The sequence below is a fragment of the Dendrobates tinctorius genome, unplaced genomic scaffold (assembly GCF_039654945.1).
Source record: "Dendrobates tinctorius isolate UK_male_01 unplaced genomic scaffold, ASM3965494v1 ptg000163l, whole genome shotgun sequence".
In the NCBI taxonomy this organism is placed as follows: Eukaryota; Metazoa; Chordata; class Amphibia; order Anura; family Dendrobatidae; genus Dendrobates; species Dendrobates tinctorius.
This window is the reverse complement of record NW_027361830.1, coordinates 4,697,117-4,723,043: the sequence shown is the minus strand read 5'-3', so window position 1 is coordinate 4,723,043 and position 25,927 is coordinate 4,697,117. Positions and strand designations below refer to the sequence as shown.

Below are 25,927 nucleotides of genomic sequence, written 5' to 3'. Positions count from 1 at the left end.
ATTTCACCCCCTTTCTATCTGTGTCAGCCTTTACTAAATTTGCTTAAAGCTTTATTTTGGACTGGACTTGGCCTAATGTGCTAATATCTGCAGGATCAGCCTACAGACTAACATACATGGTGACTTCCTGACTCTTTCCCCAACAATCTGAGATGTTGGATTTCCAAGGTCCGATCCTTTTGCTTTTTGGGTGAGAAACTGTCAGGGAAGTCTGGCAATCTTAGGGTCCCGTTGCACATAGCGACGCTCCAGTGATCCTGACAACGATACGACCTGGTAAGGATCGCTGGTACGTTGCTACATGGTCACTAGTAAGCTGTCAAACAGGATCTACTCAACGACGCAGCAATGATACGGCGATCCGTATAACGACCTCGGCGGTCGTTGGGATTTTGTCACACAGCAGCTATTCTGACGACTCAGACCTCGATAGGCGTGTTTCAGTGTTGCCTTTTCCACGCCCTTCTGCTCCGATTGGTGGCCACTACTGCACTATCATTATGCGGTTTGCTTCAGTGTCCCTGACTGAGTCGCTAGTGCGCTATTTAGTCATGGATCCAGTCACTGACACGGGGACACGCGATTATTACTGTACATGTTAAATGTTATGATTGCATATAATTGATAGCTGACCTATAAAAGGAAACGCTACAAAGATCCTAATTTGAGACCACCAATCAGAGCTGAGGGGGCGTTGAAAAGACAAAGCAAAATCACTCCTGCGTCCCTGAGTTCTGAGTCGCCAACGAGGTCGCTCGTCGTTGTTGTGGTGTCAAACACAGCGATGCATGCTGGCCAGCGGGATACCAACGAACAAAAAATAGCCTAGGACATTCGAGCACATTCAGCGATATTGCAGCGGGGGGGCGGTCGCCGCTATGTGTCACATTAGCGAGATCGCTAGCGAGGTTGTTGTGGCGTCACAAAACCTGACGTTTCAGCTATCTCGCTAACTATCTATGTGTGAAGTACCCTTTAGAGCAGCGGTTCTCAACTAGTGGGTCGCGACCCCGGCGGTAGTCGAACGACCAAAACACAGGGGTCGCCTAAAGCCATCGGAAAATGCATATTTTCAATAGCTTTAGTCGCTGAGAAGTCGTGCTACCGTCTGCAGCAGCGCTATTCAGCTAGAACGCATGCCGTTATGGATGCGCGTTCCAAACTGAATGCATGCGGAGACATGATTGCATCTTCCGTCCGGGGCCTAAGGGGCGGGGGATCGCTCCACAGTCCATAGCAGCACATTACGTGTGTCCGGCGCTTGCTGACGTCCTCAGTCGGCGGACGCAGCAAGCGCCGGAGGACAAAAGCCTAGGAGGCGGAGAGGCAAGAGGCCAAGAGCCTGCGAGACAGCCTGCTGGTGTGAAAAACGTTAATGTAAAAATTAGTTAAAATTATTTTTTTGTTTGAGGTCACTGCAACATGCGGAACTGTATTGCAGGGTCACGGCATTAGAAAGGTTGAGAACCACTGCTTTTGAGAAAACATGATCTGAGCGGAGTGCTATACAATACATGCACTTGTTTGGCTGTAAAACAAGGGAAAAGTAGGCAGCATGTCCCAAACCATCTCTGTTGTGTTGATTTGTACTTGATCAGACACTGATGATGGATTATACAGGATTTGTTTCCACTGGCTACAATTTACTGCAAATGTAATTTTTTTCATTTAGCCCAACAAACCTGGGCAAATACACATGAGGGCTATCTCTCCCAACTTTCCCAAATACATGACCATAGCATTCATGTGTTTTCAATGGGGGAGACATGGGAAAGCCATTGTCTAACACCTCTAGCAGTGAATGATCTTCCCAAACCAAAAGGTGTTGAAATTCCAAGTGACTGATCCTTCTCTCCTAAACACCTGTCTAGATGGATGGCTGACACAACTCTCCAGTATTTATGGAGACATTTTATGCATCAAAAAATTAGCCTTAAAAATTTGTTTTCTAACTAAAAACTGGGAAAATGTTTGTCAAAAATTGTTATGAATTAGGGGACTTTTACACAATTGCAATGATAAATCTCAACCAGTTTATAAAGAAAATGTAACATTTCAAAATTAGGGGGACAATTTAGCAATAATGCATTTGGTAAAACTAGTCTCATTGTTATGCGGTGCAATAGATGGATGAGTTCAGATTACACGAACACTGAAAATTGCGGTTTTGTGTATGAAGCAGTAGAAGAGAAAATTGCAATATAAAACTTTCACGTGTAAAAGTCTTATATTTTTTTTTTTTTTTTTCTCTAGTCACATCTGGGGAAAAGTTCTTTTTTTTTTTTTTTTTTTTTCCTTTTTTCTTTCCCTTGTAAGTCTTCCCTAGGTCAGCAAGTTGAAAGTGTTTATGTTAAATTAGTGAATATATGCACACCCACCTTGGCCTAATATATATGGTCAAACATCATCAAAGTTGATAGCTTTTGCGGAAAAGAGAACTTTAGCTCTGGACAAACAAACCTGTGTACTTTATCACATCGCTCACTACTGGAATGTTCCTCCTTGCCTGATTTCATTACTGGCTTTTGGCACAGGCAGGAGACTGAAGTCAATGCTTCAATTATAGGCATCCACAATGGCTGCATTGCTGTTCCCTTTTTGAAAACTGACACCCAGTAGAAAATTGTGGCCTATGGGTGCCGGCAGAGTTCCACATCAGTCTGCGTGGTGTGTTGCATTGCCAGACAGTAAATCAGCTGTTCTATGTGTCTGCCAGACACTAGTAGCACTTGCTGCCTGTTTCCATCTCATTGCAAATCCTGGGCCTATCACTCGATAGACCTGGAAAGGAAGTAGTGAGGAAGCGAGTGCCACTGCTGGTTCAGAATGTTCCAGTGTGGCTGGAAAGTCTGAGAAATAGCTTGGGTGAGAAGAACAAGACCTTATTGACAGGGTTCAATCCTGGTCAGGTTTGTTTCACATCAGCTTATTTAAATCCACACAGCTCTTCCATTTCCCTTTTACCCTATGGCTTTGGCACTTCTACTTTTGTAATATTTGTGTTTCCCAGGAAAAAATGACAAATGATAAAATATTTGTCACTGTTAGACGTGCTAATTTACTAAAAAAACAAAAACCTTGTATGACGATTTATAATGTGAAAAAGGAATGTTGAGCTGGTTTTTCTGTGTAAAAACAAGGTCTCATTCAGACAACCTGTTTTTTTGTTTTTGTTTTTTCTTTTAACTTAGAAAAATGGGCATAGTTTCATCAGTGATTTTCATCTGTCTGGTCGGTTTCATCTTTTTTTTTTTTTTTCCCTTTTTATTCACTAATGAAAAGTTTTCCACCTTCTCAGATGCAGGTTTTTCTCACAGACCCATAGACTTGCATTACTGACTTTTGAGCTAATCGATATAAATACTTAAGTCCCCAAAAAATGAGGTATTCAAGGAGTGATACCTTTTATTGGCTAACCAGTAAAATTATATTTGCAAGCTTTTCAGGGCTCAGAAGGCCCCTTCAGTATGCTACATTACAAGTGAGTACCACAATATTATTTTGTATTGTACATCGTAAGTGACTTTTGAACTGACACTCTGATTAATATCAGGCATGTCTCTGCTATTTTGCAAGTACCACTCGTTCCAGGGAAAAAAATCTGACATGGACTGCCCGACAAACTGTCATGGGTATGTTCTGTCCCCGCATGAGGCGAATGAAGATGTGGCTGGTGAATAGGGGCTGGGAGAGGGCCTGCCTTTGTTTCCTCAATGCAGGGCAGACAGGACCATGTTGCTCAGTGTCCGGAGAGATGATGCACACCAGGGAATGTAGAGTCCAGACTTGTTTAATTGGAAATCTGGACATACAGCGTATGATTGGTAATACAATAGGTTCTCCAGACATGCAGAGTGTTAACAAAGTGACACAGCAAAGTGGTCGAAAACTGATGCCTTTAACAGCTCGGTATAAGCGTGTCTCTCCCACAGAAAATTAAACTAAGAATGAAATGGCTGCTAGGAGGAAGGCGTGACCTGAACCGGAAGTGAAAGGCGTGTACAAGAATTACTTAGTTACAGGCTGCTATACAGAAAGGGCCATTAGGTGGCAGCAGGGCAGAATATTAGAACAGAACATTGTAAAACATGACAAATTCAATACGTAGAAACGTAACTAACATGGAACAGCACAGGGTCCGAATTCTATTTGTGAAAAACTGGTGTGTGAATGATTCCTAGGTTAACTAGTAGTGTTAATCTATAATCCTTATTTACATGGTAACACTATAATGGTATTTGCACGCAACTTCTTTTTCAGGTGGGTCCCCTTAAGGACCTGTCAGAAAAAGCGTTAAAAAATTATCAAAAGAATAAATGCATGCATTGCAATGTCAAAATGACTTGCTGTGTATATACAGTTGGGAAAATATGTATTTGACACACTGCTGATTTTACAAGTTTTCCCACCTACAAAGGATGGAGAGGTCTGCAACTTTTTTTGTAGGTACTCTTGAGTAAGTATTTGATCACATAACAAAGAATTACGTTTGGTTATTTTCTGTCATATAGGCCTGTTAAACTCGCTTCAAATGTATCAAAAAGGATTAGAGGGCACCACACTAAAGGGATACACACAAAGTCTGCAAACAGCAATCATTGAAAGGGAGAAAAGCTACAGACTTAAACCAGGATCACCTGAATACACAACTATATTTTATATTATTAAATACAAACAGGCATAACCAATTAAAAACCTTTAAAAGTCCTAAACATGACAGCTAACAAACCCTATTAGCCCAAAATGGATCTATAAGCTCCCCAAAAAAGTCATGTAAACATATGGTTGGTAATACCTTATATCTCAGATGACAGTACAGAGGAAAAATGATTATCATAAATATCCATAATAACAGACACAATATAATCAATATACAAATTTGACACTAGCCATAAAAAGATGCAAAAAAATCTTCTCACCCTGGCACATATATAATCATGACCCCAGATGGTTCCAAATACCACATGTAAAACAGATGGACTACCACATGGAAAAGGAATAAATATTCCTAAAGCCCCAAAAGTAGATGCCGCAGATAGCATGCAAAGGGAAGTAGAAGTACGCATAAGTAAAATACTTATCCCAACAAAAGGACTTTATGTAATAGTCTATTAGTATCTAAGACTGGGGGAGCTTGTGGAGATGCCCGACGCGTGTCGCCACTGCTAGGAGCCCCTGACGAAGCCAGAAACTGCGGATCAACTTTTAACCCTTTTTTAACTTCCTAACAAAAAAGAATTGGTGCCTCAGCAATATTATTTATTAACTATTTTGTGTGACATAACTCTGGTTCAAGGGCATAAATATAGAACATTTCAAAATTTTTTGCCAAATTTGATATTTTCAGTAACACAAGTTATATCAAAAAATTTACTATGATCTTGAAGTTCAATGTCATGAGAAAACATTCTCACAATCACTGTGATTCGTTGAAGCGTTTTAGTTATTGCCTTATAAAATGACACTGGTCAAAATTAAGAAAAAATTGGCCTGGTTACGAAGGCGAAAACGGGCTCTGGCGCGAAAGGGTTTTAAATACATGGTAAATGTCAGACAATGGTAACTTTTATATATTAACTTCATTTCTTTTTTATCAATAAAAGTATATGTATTTTATTTGTCCCTTCTTGGTTATACCATTCTATTAAATGTTTGTACTTTTTACCTTGGACAACTGACTTGTAAAACCTGATTCAGGTTTATTTTGAGCTGTTAGGCTATGTGCATACAGTGCGGATCCTCCCGCGGATTTTTCCACGGAGATTTTAAGAAATCCGCAGGAAAAATGCAGGTCATTTGACCTGCGGATTTAGTTTTTTTTTTTTTTTTTTTTTTGCGGTTTTACTGCCATTTTTGTGTGGTTTTCCACCTGCAGATTTGTAGAATGGAGCAGGTGGAAAACTTCAGCAAAACCGCCCAAAAGAAGTCACATGCTGCTTTTTTTTTTTTTTTTTTTTTCGCGTGGAAAAATCCATAGCATGTGCACAGCTTTTTTTTTTTTTTTTTTTTTTTAACATAGGCTATAATGGTACTGTACATCACCTGCAGTTCTGCTGCAGATCCGCAGCGGCAAATCCGCTGCGGAGCCGCAGTAGAAACCGCACCGTGTGCACAGACCCTCAAACCTGCTGTCTCTGGAGAATCTTGCTTCTGACTGTCTGTAGCTCAGCATGTGGCTAAACATTTTAGTTGGCAGTGAATGTGTGCACCTTTCTGCAGTATGATTTCTATATCAATGTGTTACATAATATCAGTTCCCATACAGTGGCTGTGCACGTATCTCACATACTTTTAATCTTTTTTTTTTTTTTCTTTATTCTTCCTAGGATGGCTCTTATTTGGCTGAATTTCTACTGGAAAAGGGCTACGAGGTAAGTGACTAAGAGTTAGTACAGGCTGATGAAATCGCTAGCAAGCAGCAGCCTACAGAACTTCCTCTGTTGCTGTCATTTCTCTGTATTTTCCATTCCAAGTCCAGATAACAAATCAAAGCTTCCAAAAAGAAATGTGGAACATGGGCTGTAATCACGCCAGCGTATTGTAGTATTTATCAGCGAGGGTCTGCTAGTGGATTCCCTTTTCTCCTTGGGGTATAACCACTGCATACATATCCCGCAAGGTCAGATAAGCAGCATCCGACACAGGCCAAAGCTGGTGTTCAGAAAAAAATACGGAATAATTTCTGATGTAATGCAGCACTTACACAACTTCATTGAGAACATGTTTTTAAGTTTCGCTAAGAAATAAAGGCTTTTTTTTTCTTGTTTTTTTTATGCAGAGCATGATCTTTTTTTACACATACATTATAATTCTAACTAGCTGAAGAGCCCGGCATTGCCCGGGCATAGTAACTAACTACGATTAGTTATGAGAAATTTATAATGATTATATAGCTGAGTGTAGAGCCCCGCCCACTCCGCATAGCCACATTCACTATAATATCCCACATCATCCCGTCAGCCAGAGCCATCGGTCTACTACCCCTAATATGCCACATCATCCTGTCAGCCTGGGGTCAGACTCGGAGTGCTGAGTTGAACGGTCCTAGCTTCCATACCGAGGATGCCTTTTAAGAGAGGCCTGGGGTCAGAATCGGAGAGCTGAGGGATTTGCCCTGATTTCCATACCAATGATCCCTTTAATAGAAGTCTGGGGTCAGAATTAGAGTGCTGAAGGATTTGTCCTCACTTGTATGCCGGGGATCCCTTTTAAGATGGAAGATGTGCCTATGGGACTATGCGATAGAGGATGTGTGATGGGTATATGGGCACGTGATTATGGGATGGAGGATGTGTGATGGGTATATGGGCAGGGAGGGGGTGATTCATTTGTCATGTGTGCTCTGCTCCTTTCTGGGGGGCAGACAATGTCTGGCAGCTTATGTTCCCAGGGATGCTAAACTTCTCCCACCTGGTCAGTGTCTGCTGAGGTGTTGTGGAGTGGGAAAACTGTTGCTCATAGCAACCAATCACAGCTCAGCTTCTTTTAAACTGCTCTGGTGAAATGAAAGATGCTTAGTGATTGGGTGGGGCTATGTGGAGTGGGCATGGCCAATACACATACATTCATTTTTATGTATGTATATAGTATATAATATATATATATATTTTTATAGTGAATATGTGCTCAATGGCTGGTTGTCTCTCATAATGAAAGTACTTGAAGAAAAGATAAATTGAGTTCTTTAGTGGTTGTTGGCCATTACATTTAGCTAGATATCAAGCACTGAGGACTCAAATTTTTTTTTTTTTTTTTTCCCTACGATCTAACAGTAATAGTCAGTTGTCTAAACTTAAGAAGCGATTTCAATGGTCTTCCTGTGTCTGAAGCAACCTTATAGAAACCAGGAGTGTTCAATCCTACATGTACAGTAGCAACTGCAAAAGCTGACACCATCATGTACATAATTGGTAGCTATAATGCCCTGTCATGAGTGTATATCCTAGCCTTTTTATTTTTTTTCACTCTGACCGGGAATGTCAGTCATGTAAAAGCATCATCCAAACAGCTTCCTGGCTTGAAAACTGGAGCAGGTACAATAGGGTAAAAATAAGTCTGCACAAATCTAAATAGAAGTTGCAAGGTGTAGGCACTATAGGGTGAAAGTGTTGGTAGAAAAATAAAAACCTTTTTAATGTTACTTAATTTGCTATACATGTGTTAAAATGTACCATTAAAATTTTGGACACGGTTGCTAATGCAATATCTTTTCTTAATCTTATTGGAATGTGCACTTTATAAAGGAACACTTATGGAAAGATTTAAAGATGCACGTTAAAAAGAAAAGAATGTTTTACACCTTAGATTCCGTAAAAGTAAATCCTTCCCCCTTTTATATTAATGACGATTTACACAGCCTTGGCATCTCAAGCAGCTTCAAGTCACCTGAAATGGCTTTCCAACAACCTTTAGTGGGAATCTGTCGCCCCCTGGGACATACTGTATATAACCTATTACTATGGGCATACCGGTAATAGAATGGTTGTTTAAAATAGTCTTGCCTATATGCCTCATAGCTGTTGTAGTTGAGAAATTGAGTTTCACTTTTTAATATTAAAGATATTTTTTCCAGGCTCCGGGGTGTGTGGTACCTGGAAGAAATCCCTGTCTCCTGTCCTCATTATCATAGCACCCCCCTCCCATGCATGTCATACTGCCCTGTGACGAGCAGTTGAGGCACCGAAATACCGAGCCTGCACTCGCGTTAGCTGTACCTTCCACACCCTTCTATAGGCAGTGTCTTCATCTTTCTTCTGTGCATGCGAGCTACTGCTGCTACTGTAACACCCCTTGTAAGTTATATGCCTTTATGGTCTGTTCAAGGGTGGAAACAAATATCAGTAGATGGTTATTTGATGGAGCTTATTTATCGGAAATCAATTTAGATTCTTTAACTATATACTGATAATTTTTTAGCTCATTTAGTATAAACATAGACAGGATAATTTCACTAGTACTACTGCATGCGAAGATTGTACAGGCTGTATCTGCACATATGATACTGGGCTGATACATCATGGGATTGACAGCAGAGCATGGAGGATAAAGAAGCCAAGAAATTTGAAAGCCACGAGAGAAGAAAATGGGTTTAAAGTACCGTACATGGAAGTGCTAGAATAAAATGTATATATGTACAGTAGACCCGTATATGCAATGAGAAGCAGAGTACAGCCTTTTTAAATTCCATGGTTTTACATTTTGGGATATAGAAAAAAAATATACTTTTTAGAAGGTTTTAAAATGAGGCAAATGCAATCTCAGATGAATAGCAACACATAGAACCAATTTGTAATTATTTACCTAAAACTAGGCTAAAATGCAGTAGCACAGTTTGAATAACTGTTTTAGTACCGCCCATAGGTTTTAATCGTCCGGGTGGTCCAACATCTACATTCTGGTGACAGTCTAAGATACCGCTGCATAGCAGTACAGCTACTCATGACCTTTATAGCTGTGGGATCGAGGATTCGTCTGAGACAGTACTGGAAAAATTGGAAGAGCTGATGGTGCTTCTTTCTCCATACCCAGCGGTCATGAGACTCAGACTGCTCTACTATGCAATCAGCAGACAGGATTTCCCTTGTAATTGTGGCTGATAGTGTGGGTTGGCGGGGGCACAATGTTTAATATGAAAAATTACTATACGTAAATAAAAATAGGTAAAATTAAAAATGTCACTATCAATTTAATTACTGCTGCTAGCTTCGCTCCTATAAAAAAAAGAAACTGATTAAGGCTAGTTTCACATTAGCGTTTACGGCCGCAGCGTCGGGCTGCGCATGTCCGCCGCTAAGCCCCGCCCCTGCCGCGCCTCCGCCGGTAGCTCCGCCTACGGACGCATGACGCTGCATGCGTCCCCTATCTTTAGCACTGGGGACGCAGGCCGTGCGCAGTATGCGTTTGGCGGCGCATGCGTCCTTTTGATGCTACGCCGAGCGCGCCAAATTGCATCCTGTTGCGTTTGGCGCTGGTCGGCGCAGCGTCAAAAGGACGCATGTGCCGCCAAACGCATACTGCACACGGCCTGCGTCCCCAGTGCTAAAGATAGGGGACGCATGCAGCGTCATGCGTCCGTAGGCGGAGCTACCGGCGGAGGCGCGGCAGGGGCGGGGCTTAGCGGCGGCCGTAAACGCTAATGTGAAACTAGCCTTATAAATAAATTGTCACAGAATAAAAGCACAATTTTTAAATGTAATTTTGTGGTCATACAAAATGGATTTAACAGGAGTTGTACTTCTTATTTTACCACTGATGTCGCCAAGAAAAGAAAAGTGATTTAAAAATGAACCTCCACCTTGGCGTTTTGCTACTTCACATCTGGAATTTCACTGTTTTTGAGGGTTTGCATCAGTTTGTGTAAATAACATGTCTACATCTGTGAGCATTTGGTTTTCTTTTTATTGTGAAGCAAGCCATAACATAACTATTCACCCCCCTAAATTCAAAGTTGGAAAATTGCAAAATTTTAAAAATTTTCGCCAAATTTCCATTTTTTTTCACAAATAAACGCAAGTTATATGAATGAAATTTTACCACTAACATGAAGTACAATATGTCACGAGAAAACAAAGTCAGAATCACCAGGATCCATGGAAGCGTTTCAGAGTTATTACCTCATAAAGGGACAGTGGTCAGATTTGTAAAAATTGGCCCGGGAGTTAATGTGCAAACCACCCTTGGTGGTGAAGGGGTTAATGGTGTTGCAGCCTCTATGGCCTTTCAGAAAAGGTGTGTATATATTGGCAGACCATGGTACACAGATTGCACACAGTTGGACTTGCTTTCACTAAGCATGTGACTTATTAAAGTAATTGCACCAGAATTTTTGAGGGGCTTTATAGGGGGTGACTGCATATGCTCATGCCAGTTTTTAGTTATTTGATCCCATAAATTTAATTTATGCCTTTTTCTCACTTCGCTTCACCAACTTTGACAATTTAGTGCTGATAAATCACACGCAAATCTGATTGCAAAAATATTTAAGCACAGGTTGTAATGTAGCAAACTACTTTTGCAAACCACTGTATGTAAAAAGTAAAAGTTACTTGACCAAGAAAAAACTACATCTCTTTACACTGCATGTACAAAAGAACTTAAATTTGCTGGTGAGGAACGGGGGTCAATGGCCCAGTGTTGAACTGGTTAAGCACATCCTTAGGGTTTAGGGCTCATTCAGACGTCCATGCAAATCTGTCCGAACATGGTCCGCAATGCATGGACTGGCTGCATGTCTCCCTACTGGAGCATGACTGCTTAATACATGTCTGAGAGGCTTGGATGCTCTGGTTGGGAGACCTGCAGCCATTCTTTGCTTTGAGCTCTGATCCGATCAATTTTCCTGGAGGTCTGAACGAGCCCTTTTGTTCTACATAGGTATTCAGAGGGTAAGTAGAGCCAAGTGCTTGTAACTAAAACCCATTAAATTAACTGTTCAACGCCTGTATAAAAGTAGACACTTTGACAGCTTGCTGGTCTGGAGCAAATAGTGTGTGGTAGCACAATGCCATGAAAGAAAAATGCAAGAAGGATTAATTGCCCAATTTTAAACTGTTTGGAGTTAATCATTCTACAGTATAAAACTATTCACAAGAGGAAAAGATTTAGGACAGTTGATCATTTTCCCAGGAGTGAACATTCCGGCTAATTCAACCAAAAAAAAAGCTACTGTTTGGACTCTAATGGCCTCAGCATGTTAAATGTTCCAGCACCCTGATCTTCAGGTTGTGTGGGATTCTTGCAGTTGATCAGTAAGCATTCCCCTATCCTATGGCTAGAGATGCTACTTATTTTGGGAATAACCCTTAAATGGCAGTGTTAAAGTATAAATGAGACTACCATATGAAGTAGCTTGAATTGATCAAAAGTAGTAAAACAAAGTATTAAAGTTGCTCAGCTTTTTGTTTTATCGGTGTAATTATGTGAAAGGCAGAATTTCACTTTAAATGTAGAAACCAATAAATAAGTGGCTGAACTGCAACCCTTGGTTTCTCTAGCAAATATAATGTTATAAAGGGCAGCCAGCTCTCTTGTACACCAGTATTCAAGCTTCTGTTTAGGATCAGATATTAGGAGTCTTAGTGGCTGGGAAAGTACAAAATCGCTACTTTTGGCAGGGATGACTGTTCATTTGAGGTTGAAACAAAGATAAGTTGTGAAAGCTGATGGATTTGTCTCTTGGACAATTAAATATTCCCATCTGGATTGAAGGGAGGGGGACACTAATCTGTTCTGAAAAGATAAATCGGGTGTTCTTACTAAAATTGGGTACCAGAGTGTCAAAATACGGGTCATATTTCAACTCCAATAAAATGTTAGCAAGAAAAGTTCATTTTTCAGCAAGTTATTTATCTTCCTTCACATAGACAAATTTACATCTTGCCTTGTGAAGTTTGTGTTTTTATTCCTGGTATACTTGATCTGACATTTTTATTTTGTTCCCCATTGTTACTTTATTCACCAATAAACATTTGTCAGCTCTGGACACATTCATGACCTTCTAGAGCTCTATCTAGAATTGCAGCATGTTTATAGATGCAATTACTGTGGCAATATAGATATTTGCTTTATTGTTTTAGAAAGGGAAATTGATGCTTTCCCCCCACACCAATGAGGTTCTTGGTTGTCAAAGGTTCCTTGTTCCACACAGGGCTGTGGAGTCGGAGTCTGTGCTCATTTTGGTGGAGTTGGAGTCGGTATAAAATGGACCGACTCCGACTCCTAAAATATATAATAAATTGGGTACAGTAGTTCAACGCAGAATATGCTGAATATTTTTTCATAGGTATTTCGGAAAGTTATGAAATGTCCTATAAATGGCTGTTCTATTCCTCACCTAAGGCTACATTCACACAAAGCGTTTTTGCAGATACGTTTTTCAGCTGCAAAAGCAGATCAGCTTTTTAAAAAACCGCATCACCTGAAAGGTTTTTGAGCTCATAGATAATGTTTTCAATAGCAAAAGCAGATTAGAAAAACGCCACACAAACTGACATGCTCATTCAGCCCAAAAACGGATCCTCACAAGTCTGAATGTCATATCTTGAAACCCATTGACTTTGCTGGGATGCCCAGAGTCACTGCATTTTACTGCAAAAAACTGAAATACAAAAACGCTGTGTGTGAATCATGGCCGTAGCCAGCGAGGGGCAGCTGCCCCCCTAGAAGCAGGGGGACGCACCTATCAAAACTCGTATGCTGCAGTGCTCCTGTCCTGCACCGGCTCCAGACTGCAGGGTGCAATCTACCCTCCTCTGTCCTGTCTACTGCCGTCTTCACCAGAGAGAGGAGAGGGAGGGGAGCCTGTCCTGCACAGGAACAGATTCCTGGGCCCCGAGCTGGAGAAAGTGAGAAAGTTGTGCACATGCTGCAGCTGGCAATAAGAGATGGTCTGCAAGAGGGACATGCTGGAAATCTGATTGGAAAAGTGAGGAAATTGCTTCTTGCCGCCAGAACCCCTAAAATTGATTCCATCTTGAAGAGACGTGCTGGGAAAGGGGCAATTGTCGATCAAGCCACTTGGTGGGGCAGCACTTATTTAATGATTGAGCAATTGCTTGAACGAAAACCGTTTCTTATAAGATATGGCAACCCCTCAGGTAACCCTAAATGAAGGTCAATGGACACAGGTGGATGAATTGAAGGAATTGCTCAATCACCCATTTACCGTGACTAAAAAATTACAAGCGGAGGATTTAACTCCTGGCATTTTCATAAGGGAGTGGAAGAACTTGCTATTTTGCCTGTCCCAAAGAGGAGGTTTAATCGCAGATGGCATTTCTGCTTCAATGAAATGGAGAGAGACACAGCTATTGGAAAACAAAATTTTTCTGGCAGCTGTTTGTGGACCCAAGTCATTGTATACTGCTTGATGATCAACAGCTTACTAAAGGAAAAGAAGCTCTGATTGAGGTAGCAGTTAGGATGAGTGGCCTACAGGAGGACTGCCAGGCGCAAGAGGACTTGGGTCCTGACAGTGCTGCTGCTGCCATATCTTCATCCTCATCATATGAGGAGTTTAACTTTGACAAGTATTTGGATGACATGGAGCAGGCAAAGCGTTGCCGCAAGGAAAAAGATTTCACTCCGTCTCTCCAAGCTGTAGACCATATTTCAGCAAAATGTTTCACTTGCTCTCAAAGAAATAGAAAAATTCAACAGTTCATCAAAACTGACTGTGCATGAGGCAATTCCTTTATACCCGGAATTTGTTAGAGATGTTGCCCATGTGGTTATGGCTTTGCCTCCAACCCAAGTTAGTGTAGAGAGGTTTGTTCTCTGGCCTTAAAATTATTAGCTCAGATTTGAGGTCATCTATGAAGGAGGATCTGATGGAGGCAATTTTATTTCTTAGAACAAATTCATAGACTGCACAAATGTTATTTAGTATGTTTTTGTTAAGCTATGTAAGTGGCAAAGAAGTTTATTACATAGTAATATTTATATATATTACTATTATATTCGATATTACATAGTGTATTACATATTTACAATTAGTTTTGTGTTCTAAAGTTGTATTCTAATATATATTATGTTCTATCTAAATATCTTTATTGTATCATAAAAATGATTAAATGTCTGATGTTCACATTGTACTACAATAAATGTTTCACTTAAATATAAGCAATATATGTGGGAGTCGAGTCTGAGTCGGTGTAAGGGAAATTGAGGAGTCGGAGTCGCAGGTTTGGCTTACCGACTCCACAGCCCTGGTTCCACACCCTGATTCTTGTTTCAAGAAGTTACTGTAGTACCTTTTTAGCATTTCCTTATCTTGTACATGCTTCCTGCTTATTATAAGTAATTTTTCTGTTTGAAAGGGAAGTCGAGAAAAACTGTACCTTCGGTCAGGCTGGATTTGAGAAAAAGTAACTTGCAATCATCCACGCACTGCTCTTGTGACTCGGATGCAACTTTAGAGTTTCTCCACTTCTAGTACTCTGGCTTCTTCAGGGTATAAACACATCTAGGCTATACGCTCCCTCTGCAAAGTTGTAGGTAGGATTAGCCGCAAGAAACAACCTTATTAATTTCACGATTTAATGTACAAAAGTACAATGCTTACAAAGCTACAAACCTACAAACATGGTGGAATAAATTGGACCTACACAAAAGACAAAACAGTACAAAATGGAGATGGATAAATGAAACTTGATCCTGTGGAGGTGACCTAACAACATTCGGACAGATCTACAATCTTGGTTACAACTCTTGGGTCATAGACTTGAAGTCCCTTGAAAGAATTTAAAGGATCACAGCCAGACTCTTCAACACTCCTTTTGGTGAGAGAACTATGACTATTATGTAAGGAAAGAAAGGTGCAGAGTGTTGGCACTGACTCTCCCAGCACTCCTCTCATTTCTTCCAGATGTATGTGATTCGTCTAAAGGCTGGCAGAGTGATGTCAGCACTGGCTGCAGGGATCCCTTGACATAACAATGTCAAGTAATCACTGGGAGAACCAGTGCTGACACAGTTGGAATAGCACCAGCAGCATAGGTGAGCATGTGTTGTTTTTTGACTGGAGGATAACCATAACCTAGGGATTCAGAAGGGGTTGTCAAGAGTGCACTCACAGCTATAGTTACATGTTTGATGTTCCCCACTGGGATTCCTTGATTTTTCTGGTGGAAAATGGAAACTTTTAAGTTCAGGGTTTTTTTGTGTGGTAATATTTCATACCAAGAAATTGACAATTTTAAAGGCAATCACAAAAAACACTTAAATAAAATAGAACACTAAAATACCAGATCCTAGATATCACTGAATGAACTATTCCAGTTGCAAATGTTTATTCATTACATATTGGAATGCGATGAGAACAAATAAACATAAAAATGATCAATGTAAATCAAAATTGATATCCCATGGAGGTCTGGATTTGGAATGATGCTCAAAGTGGAAAATCAAATTTACAGGCTGATCCAACTTCAGTGGAAATGCCTCAAGACAAGAAAATGATGCTCAGTAGTGCGTTTGGCCTTCACTTGCCTGAATGACTTCCCTACAAAGTGTGGGCATGGTCTTGATGAGGTGGCAGATATTCTCCTTAGGGATCTCCTCCCAGACCTGGATTAAAGCATCCGTCAACTCCTGGACAGTCTGTGGTGCAAAGTGGTGTTGGTGGATGGAACGAGACCTGATGTGCTCGATTGGATTCAGGTCTGGGAAACAGGCAGGCCAGTCCATGGCATCCATGCCTTCATCATGCAGGAACTGCTGACATACTTCAGCCCCATGAGACAGAGCATTGTCATGTTTCAGAAGGAACCCAGGGCCCAGTGCACCTGCATATGATTTCACGATGTGTCTGGGGATCTCATTTTGGAATCTAATGGCAGTCAGGGTACTGTGGGGGCTGTGCGGCCCTCTAAAGAAATGCCTCCCCACACCATTACTGTCCCACTGCCAAACCGGTCAAGCTGGAGAATGTTGGAGGCAGCAGAATGTTCTCCACGGCGTCTTCAGACTCTCACGTCTGTCACATGTGCTCAGTGTGAACCTGCTCTCATTTGTGAAGCGCACAGGGCGACCATGTCAAATCTGCCAATCTTGGTGTTCTCTGCAAATGCCGATCACCCTGCATCAGTGTTGGGCTCTAAGTAAAACACCCACTTGTGGAAGTCGGGCCTTCATACCACCCTTATAGAGTCTTTCTGATAGTTTGAGCAGCCACATGGTTGTTAGTAGCCTGTTGAAGGTCATTTTGTAGGGCTCTGGCACTCTTTTTCCTGTTACTCCTTGCACAAAGGAGGAGAGAGTGGTCCTGCTGCTGGGTTGTTTCTGTCCTATGACCCCTTCCAAATTTCCTGGTGTACTGACCTTTCTCATGGCATCTTCTGCATGCTCTGGACACTGTGCCGACTGACAGAGCTACCCTTCTTGCCACACCTCACATTGATGTGCCATCCTGGATGAGCTGCACTACCTGAGGAACTCCTGTAGATTTCTACTGCACACCTCCTAGGGGTCAGAGCAATGACAAAATGCAAAAGTGACCAAAACAGGATGAGAACAGTGAAATGGTCTGTTGTCAATCCCTGTAGAACCACTCTTTTATAGGGGCTGTCTTGCTATTTGCCCATCATGTCTTCCTGTTGTCTGTTCCATTTGAGCAACAGTAGGATAAATTGACTATCGGTGTTGCTTCATAACTGGACAGGTTGATTTCAAAGAAGTGTGAGTGACTTGGAGTTACCTTGTGTTATTTAAGTATTCCCTTTATTTTTTGAGCAGTGTATTACAATGTGGCTGGCATATGTACAGGAAGACATTCATCAGATTTATTCTAGAGATGTGTTGGCTTGAAATTTGTAATACAGGAAAAGGATAACCATTAACCCCGTTCTGTCATGTGACGTACTATCCTAAGAAATGCAGCACAAAAGTGGACTATATACCCACAAATTCTCACGATACAAAGTAGCAAATCAGCAATGGAGAAATAACATAAAACATAACTTTTAATAATATAAAAGCTACCAAAGATAATAGTGCAAAATAAATCACTAGATCAATTGCCACAGACCATAATGGAGGTAACTGTATAAGTCTCTGTAACAGATTACTACCAATATATACATGTGGCTATTCCAAGTCCAAAGATTTGAAAAGATTGGACCAAAAAAGTGCTTGGTCTAAATCAATAAGAAGACCAAAAAAATGAACAGTTTCCTTATCAGAGGAACTAAAAAGACCTCTACCCTGTAAAGGTTATCAAGGAATATGCCTATTCATGTATATAAAAAAGACATCAAAATAATAAAGCCATCAACTTAATGTGAAAAGGAAAGATCTCACCACATGAAGATGGAAGATGACAATTGTCATCTTAGGAGGCAGCCTGTATACTCTGTGATGATGCCCAATTTGTGTCCCCTGAAGTCAATAAGTGACTAAACGCGTCGGGATGCACAGGGACTTTGTAGGGCTATGGTTTATAGGGATTAGATGTGGACTGCCCTTGTTAGGGCGTGAGTCATGGGTGTTAGAATTTGTAGCTCAAACAGGGCTTGAATAGGGCGAACCCCCCTTTCTCTTCCTGACCTGACATGACTCTGATGGGACATCTGACCCTGGACATCTTCCATCTTCATGTGGTGAGATCTTTCCTTTTCACATTAAGTTGATGGCTTTATTATTTTGATGTCTTTTTTATATACATGAATAGGCATATTCCTTGATAACCTTTACAGGGTAGAGGTCTTTTTAGTTCCTCTGATAAGGAAACTGTTCATTTTTTTGGTCATCTTCTTATTGATTTAGACCAAGCACTTTTTTGGTCCAATCTTTTCAAATCTTTGGACTTGGAATAGCCACATGTATATATTGGTAGTAATCTGTTACAGAGACTTATACAGTTACCTCCATTATGGTCTGTGGCAATTGATCTAGTGATTTATTTTGCACTATTATCTTTGGTAGCTTTTATATTAATTATTAAAAGTTATGTTTTATGTTATTTCTCCATTGCTGATTTGCGACGTACTATCCTACCAATGTGCCCTGGGACTTAATTCCCAGGGGCGGGATAGTACGTCACAGCGATCAGCGGCGCCCATGTGGTGAGCGCCGCTGATCGCGGCCAGTTGTTAGCTGATTATCACAGCTGACACCCGGCACAATGTGTCAGGGGCGGTCACGGACTGCCCCTGACACATTAACCCCTTGCACACCGCGATCAAACACGATCGCGGTGTACCGGGGGTTAAAGGGAAGCATCGACAGGGAGGGGGCTCCCTCCGTGCTTCCCTGAGCCCCCCACAGCAGCGTAATGTGCAGCGCTGCTGCGGGGGGCTCCATCCCTGCAGGTCCCCGGATCCAAGATGACGATGGGGACCTTTGGGGTCCTGCAGGGAGCTGGATTCCTCATATAACCAAAACAAAATTCCACATGGTCAAGTGGAAGAAAACCTCTAGACCACAAACATAGAAAACCAAAAAAGAGAAGACCATGAAGGTCAAAGGGGGATCAAGGGTAGACGTAGTTATGGTAAGGAAGAAGGATATAAATATCTATCAAAAATTGTCAGTAATACCTCAAAAATAAATATCCTTCACCTATTAATAACCATAAGTATAGATGTATAATAACATTACTCCTTGATTCAATAGAGGCTCCATATATGGTAAATAGCATAAAGAGATTTTTTTATTAGACAAAAAGAATGAATAGTGACAACATGGAAGCAAGCAGAACACGGGACAGTGAAAATATAAATAGGGTAATCATAAATAACCAAAGCAAGGAGAAAAACATATGTCCTATGTGTACAGCCGTATGCCAACACACAGCAGAAGAATGCACAAAATATTCGCAACAAAGTACAGGCTTAAATGGCTTTATATAAAATTGTTTTCATTGCATAAAAGCGCCAAAACATAAAAGACCTAAATGAGGTATCGCTGTAACCGTACTGACCCGAAGAATAAAAGGGCTTTATCAATTTTACCGCACGTGGAACGGTGTAAACGCACCCCCCAAAAGAAATTCATGAAACGCTGGTTTTTGTTCATTCTGCTTCCCAAAAATCAGAATAAAAAGCGATCAAAAGATGTCACGTGCCCGAAAACGGTACCAATAAAAGCGTCAACTCGTCCCACAAAAAATAAGACCTCACATGACTCAGTGGGTCAAAATATGGAAAAATTTTAGCTCTCAATATGTGGTGATGCAAAAACTATTTTTACAATAAAAAGCGTCTTTTAGCGTGTGACAGCTGCCAAATATAAAAACTGCCATAAATAGTAAATCAAACCCTCCGTTATCACCCCCTTAGTTAGGGAAAAATAATAAAATAAAAAGTATTTATTTCCATTTTCCCGTTAGGGCTAGGGCTGAGATTAGGGTTAGGGGTGTGTTGGGGTTAGGGTTGGAGTTAGAATTGGGGGTGTTTCCACTGTTTGGGCACATCAGGTGATCTCCAAATGCAACATGGCATCTGATCTCAGTTCCAGCCAATTCTGCGTTGAAAAAGTCAAATGGTGCTCCTTCCCTTCCAAGCTCTGCCATGCGCCCAAACAGTGTTTTACCCCCACATGTAGGGTATCGGCCTACTCAGGACAAATTGCAAAACAACTTTTGGGGTCCAATTTCTCCTGTTACTCTTAGGAAAATAAAAAATTGGGGGCAAAAATATTTTTGTGGAAAAATGATTTTTTTATTTTCACGCCTGGGCGTTATAAAATTCTGTGAAGCCTTTGTTGGTTCAAAGTTCTCACCACATATCTAGATAAGTTCCTTGGGGGGGGTCTAGTTTCCAAAATAGGGTCACTTGTGGGGGGTTTCCATTGTTTAGGCACATCAGGGGCTCTCCAAACGTGACATGGCGTCCGATCTGAATTCTAGCCAATTTTGCATTGAAAAAAATCAAACTGCGCTCCTTCCCTTCTGAGCTCTGCCATGCGCTGAAACACTGGTTCCCCCCACATATCAGGTATCAGCGTATTCAGGAGAAATTGGACTGCAAAAGTTATTGTGCAGTTTGTCCTGTTACCCTTGGTAAAATAAAAAAAATTGAACCTGAAGTATTTTTTTTGTGAAAAAAAGTTAAATGTTCATTTTTATTTTTTTTTAAATATTTAAAAAATTCCTGTGATGCACCTGAAGGGTTAATAAACTTCAATGTGGTTTTGAGCACCTTAAGGGGTGCAGTTTTTAGAATGGTGTCACTTTTGGGTATTTTCTATCATATAGACCCCTCAAAGTGGCTTCAAATGTGATGTGGTCCGTAAAAATAAAATGGTGTTGCAAAAATAAGAAATCGCTGGTCAACTTTTAACCCTTATAACTTCCTAAGAAAAAAAAATGTTGGTTCCAAAATTGTGCTGATGTAAAGTAAACATGTGGGAAATGTTATTTATTAAGTTTTGTGTGCCGTATCTCTGTGATTTAAGGGCATAAAAATTCAAAGTTGAAAAATTGCAAAATTTTCGCCAAATTTCGTTTTTTTTTTGTCACAAATAAACGCAAGTTATATGAATAAAATTTTACCTCTAGCATGAAGTACAATATTAACAAGTCTGTTGGACCATGTTCACTCCACCCTGACTGAAACACAAACAAAAAGCACAGAATGACAAATGTGCAAAAATACCTTGCAATAAGACATATAACAGTAGTCAGCAAGTGCTGATAAAAGGTAATAACAAACACAGGGTATTTAGTCTATAAGTTTTTTTTCAAAATGTGCAAGGTATTTTTGCACATTTGTCATTCTGTGCTTTTTGTTTGTGTTTCAGTCAGGGTGGAGTGAACATGGTCCAACAGACTTGTTCACATTGTGCATGTCACATGTGTGTTTTTAATCCAGTTTTTTTCGTGCTTATGCATGATTTGAGAGACCCCACCCCTCTCTTGTGTGACATGCACATAAGGAGCTATCTTGCATCACGTGCCCATACCAGAAAGCGCCTGTCTTAATCCTGCTCATTTAGATACAGTTCATATGTTCAGGTATTAAATACATTAGATAGGGACTGCTTCAATACGGGTTACCTTGACGTTGGTGAGGCAGCTTGTTATACATTTTTTTGCAAAAAAACGTATAGACTAAATACCCTGTGTTTGTTATTACCTTTTATCAGCACTTGCTGACTACTGTTATATGTCTTATTGCAAGGTATTTTTGCACATTTGTCATTCTGTGCTTTTTGTTTATGAAGTACAATATGTCACGAGAAAACAATGTCAGAATCACCAGGATCCATGGAAGCGTTTCAGAGTTATTGCCTCATAAAGGGACAGTGGTCAGAATTGTAAAAATTGGCCCGGTCATGAATGTGCAAACCACCCTTGGGGGGTTAAGGAGTTAATAATAAAAATATGATCACCTTTGGGTCCCTTGTTGATCTCAGTTGAGTGCACAATGTGAAATCTAAGATTTCAGTCTGTATCAATTTGGTTTCTTTTCATAAAAGGCGTAAAAATATTGCACTTTTGCTGTAAAAAGACAACCCTTGTTATAATTATTGTAGTGTTTTAATGCTGGGTTGTTTTTTTTTTTTTTTTGTTTTTTTTTTGCCTGAACCACTTGTTGGACGCTCAATGTAGTTGCAGCTATTTAACAAAATAGAGTAACTGACTTTCCTTAGCCTCATGTTTTCCATGTAATGCTGCTTTGCAAAAAGTCCATGTACGAGATAATTACTGTATATTATGGTTTACTTCACATGTTGCAGCTGCCTTGTGTGGTTTTATTTTCCTACAATGTTTCTAAATTGTAGCAAAAACATTGACGATCCCTTTTCGATTGTGGCAAAAAAAAAAGCCAATGCTACTGCATGTAAATAGTCTTATTGTGACACGATTTAATAGGGTACTGGTTCATATAATGCATAGTGTTGATTTAGGATGGTGTACTTAAAAACAAAGCAAAAAATAAAGTTTCAGTTAATAAAACTAACTTCCCTCCCCCATGTAGTACTTGTCACCTTCAGGCCACCATGCATTGAGCTTTATATCCCTTAAATACTCATTTGTGGATGATGACTTCTTTGAGTTGTCTTGAAAGAGTTAACTGTCTGCGTGAAGACCTAAAGATTGTCTTATCTCACATTCTTCCCCAGATTATCCCTTTTGCACACATTTTGGCTTGTCATAATGTTTATATTACACCTGTATTAGCTGCAGAAAACCCCAGCTTTCATCACTCCTTGCATTAATACTTGTTGTCACAGATTAACCAGTTGACAAGTTTTTCTTTTCTCCGTGAACATTCCTTCAAAAGGGAGAGAACAAAACGGGAAAGAAAGAATGCGAAGGCTACCACACTGCACAGAGGGTCTCTGAATATCTGCCGTGAGCATGATTCACGGCGGTGCCAACAGACTGGCAGAGTGGGTTTTTCCTGAAGTCTTTCATCACATTGCTGAAGGATGATGCGGTGTCCATGATCTGCTCAGGACATGATTGCCGAATGTCTAACACAAAACAGTCATGAGGACATGAGAACACTTAATCGGGGGCTTTTGAAAGGAAAAAATAGCTGACAGATGAAATTTTCCTTTGTTTGTTCTTCCCTAGTGTTGAGTCTATTATTTATATTACTGTATATCATTTACATGTACAGATCAATGGGGATCATAGTTGGACTAGTTTTCTTCCTCAAATACACTAAAGAAAACAAACAAAACCTCCTCCAACTCATATACTTATGTGATATTATAGCTGAATACTAGAAAACTCTTACCACTGGAGCAATCTCTCCTTTTATGTTGACGTCTTGGGCACCTAATTTGTTTGTTGTAATCTTAAAATGCATAGTTAGTTTGTAAAGACACAAGAGAAAAAACCCTATAAAATGACATTTTCAGCACTGAATCAAAGGATTGATTTATCACACATTCCAAGACGACTGACGATGTGGACCTGTCAGTCACAAGGGATGAACCATGTTTTGTGGTTTTGTCATTCACAGGTGCATGGCATTGTACGTCGATCAAGCTCTTTCAACACTGGGAGGATTGAGCATCTGTACAAGAATCCACAAGCTCATATAGAAGGAAGTAAGGCAACTTCTGTATTCATTTTACTGTTTTATTCAGGTCTCCTATAAGACAGAGAATATCTAAAAAAAAAAAAATACATATACTCCATTTTTCCTTATATAGGCATTTAAACTATGCAATGGACAATGTGTTAACTATATATGTGCTTTTAAAACATAAATTTTAATTAGAATTAGAGTATATTAGTTTTTTTTCCCAAGCTCTAGACCAGTTACTGAATAGTCGTCAGTAGAATAGGACAGCATTCAAACCTGAGCAAAGTATAAAAATCATTTTATTCTGCCAAATACAGTGCGCTATGGTATTTCCGGACGTCGGGCCGGAAATATGTGCACCGCTGAACCCAGTCACGTGATCGGGGGTCATTGGTGTGTAGGCATAACAAGAGGTCTCCTTAATTACTTTAGTTCCCTTTAAAAACAGGGTGGCACATGTTAAGGAGCTGAAACTCCTAAACCCTTCATCCAATTTTAATGTGGATACCCTCAAATGAAAGCTGAAAGTCTGAACTTCAACTGCATCTTAATTGTTTTGTTTAAAATTCATTGTGGTAATGTCTAGAACCAAAATTAGAAAAATGTTGTCTCTGTCCAAATATATATGGACCTAACTGTATGGCAACAAGTCCACCAATCCGGACAGCCCCCCCGGATATGATGTAACATTATGCAACCTGATATCTTGCGTTCCTAGACTGGATCTCATTGCATCAGGCTGTCAAATGACTACTAGTGATGAGCGAGTATACTCTTTTCTCTTGATCTCCAAGTATTTGGATGTGCTCGTAGATTAAGTTTGTCACCATAGCTGCATGATTTGCCTGTGCTAGACAGCCTGAATACATGTGGGGATTTCCTAACAAACAGGCAATCCCCACATGTATTCAGGCTGGCTAGCAGCCGCAAATCATGCAGCTGCGTCGACGAACTAAATCTCCGAGCACGCCAAAATACTCCGAGATCACACAAGCATGCTCGGGAAGTCTCTAGTAACGAGTATACTCATTCATCACTACTCTCTACACTTGTATTGTCCAATCAGGAGAAGAGCTTTATTGGTACCATGGTGATTAAGTCACCTGCCTGTGAATAGAGGTCACATGACTTTGGGTCCTGCATGTTAAAGGTAAAGAAACATTGATGCATAATGAAACGTCAAAAGAAAAAAAACACAAAGAAATGAGTGGGGATAAAGGGGAAACAAACATTTAAGTATAATCAAAAAAGGAGGTACAGGCAAAGCCCACAGAGGGGAGACAAAAAGGCACCAATTGACCTTTCCACAGAACCGCCCACCAGAAATTCCTGTCAACCTCACTCTGATGTCCCATAGATGATGGTCTAAAAATTGGAAAAACAAAGATCAATAAAACTACTGAATTAGAAAACACAGCAAAATATAAATATTATAATGAATATCCAAGGAAAATCTACTCCAAACTGAGACCCCTAGGGAGGTGATGCTTGTTCCTATTGGTGTGTCACTAATTAGTAATGCTATTTAAATCTGCTGATTGCAGTATGGTATATACTTGATAAACACTGGGATTGTCAAAATGTTACACTGTATTTTGCAGAATAAAAATATTTTTTACTTCACTCAAGTCAATGCCGTCCTTCTATTCTAAGTGGGCTCCTTGGAGATCTATGTAGGAACGATGACCTGGTTCCTGGAAGTCCTTATAGAGCGTTGCAGCTAACTTTCTATTTTGAAATGACTGAGTAATGCCTGTGTGCAATGGTGCACTCTCGAGTGCAGCTCAGGTCCACCTTCTCTTCTCCCCCCTGCGAAGGAATTTGCAGTCAGTTGTAGCTTTAATAATGACTCACTTGGGGATTGGAGACTTCATGTTTCTACATAGAGCTTAGGAGTATTCAACTAGTCTGCTTATAATCACGTGATGTGTAGACCTAATGGAAAAAAGAATTCACTTGGTAGAAAGGCAAAATGAGCAATTGTAAGTAGACAGCGCTATATAATATGATGGCTGCAATATATTAAGAGGATAAAATCTTTGATGGGAGGAGTACTTTCAGCACAAAATGGAACCATATAAAATCGGAGATACACAAGCAGTAGGGTAAATTGACTTGCTTGCTATGTATGCCTCATTGCAGCTTCATACATGGTGCTGTAATATGGGGAGATATGAGACCATAGTGTGTTTCATATACTTTACTGGTTGTGTGGTGTCAGTTAACTTGTTCATACATTAGGATTTCATTGTTAAACGTGGTTTACCAAGCTTACGAAAGACTGCTCACTGCATGATACCGCCAAAACTTAGAAGTATTGATTTTTCTTTTTTATCTTGTGTAGCTCTGTATAGTACATCTGTTTTGGTGCTGCCAGGGTTTACTGTGTAATAACTGCTGTTCCCATGAGTCCTATACTAGACCTGTTCTCTATATATGACTGTTAG

At 40.3% G+C, this 25,927-nt stretch overlaps 1 protein-coding gene across 6 annotated transcripts in view; it reads left to right on the top strand.

The window, feature by feature from the left end:
* Window positions 1-25,927, top strand: part of GMDS (GDP-mannose 4,6-dehydratase) — a 944,793-nt gene that overhangs the window by 164,594 nt on the left and 754,272 nt on the right. For all 6 annotated transcript variants that reach the window (XM_073550144.1, XM_073550143.1, XM_073550145.1 and 3 more), the window contains 2 exons: window positions 6,327-6,371; window positions 23,415-23,502. In XM_073550144.1, coding sequence (XP_073406245.1) covers window positions 6,327-6,371; window positions 23,415-23,502 — 133 coding nt within the window. The remainder of the gene's footprint in view (window positions 1-6,326; window positions 6,372-23,414; window positions 23,503-25,927) is intronic.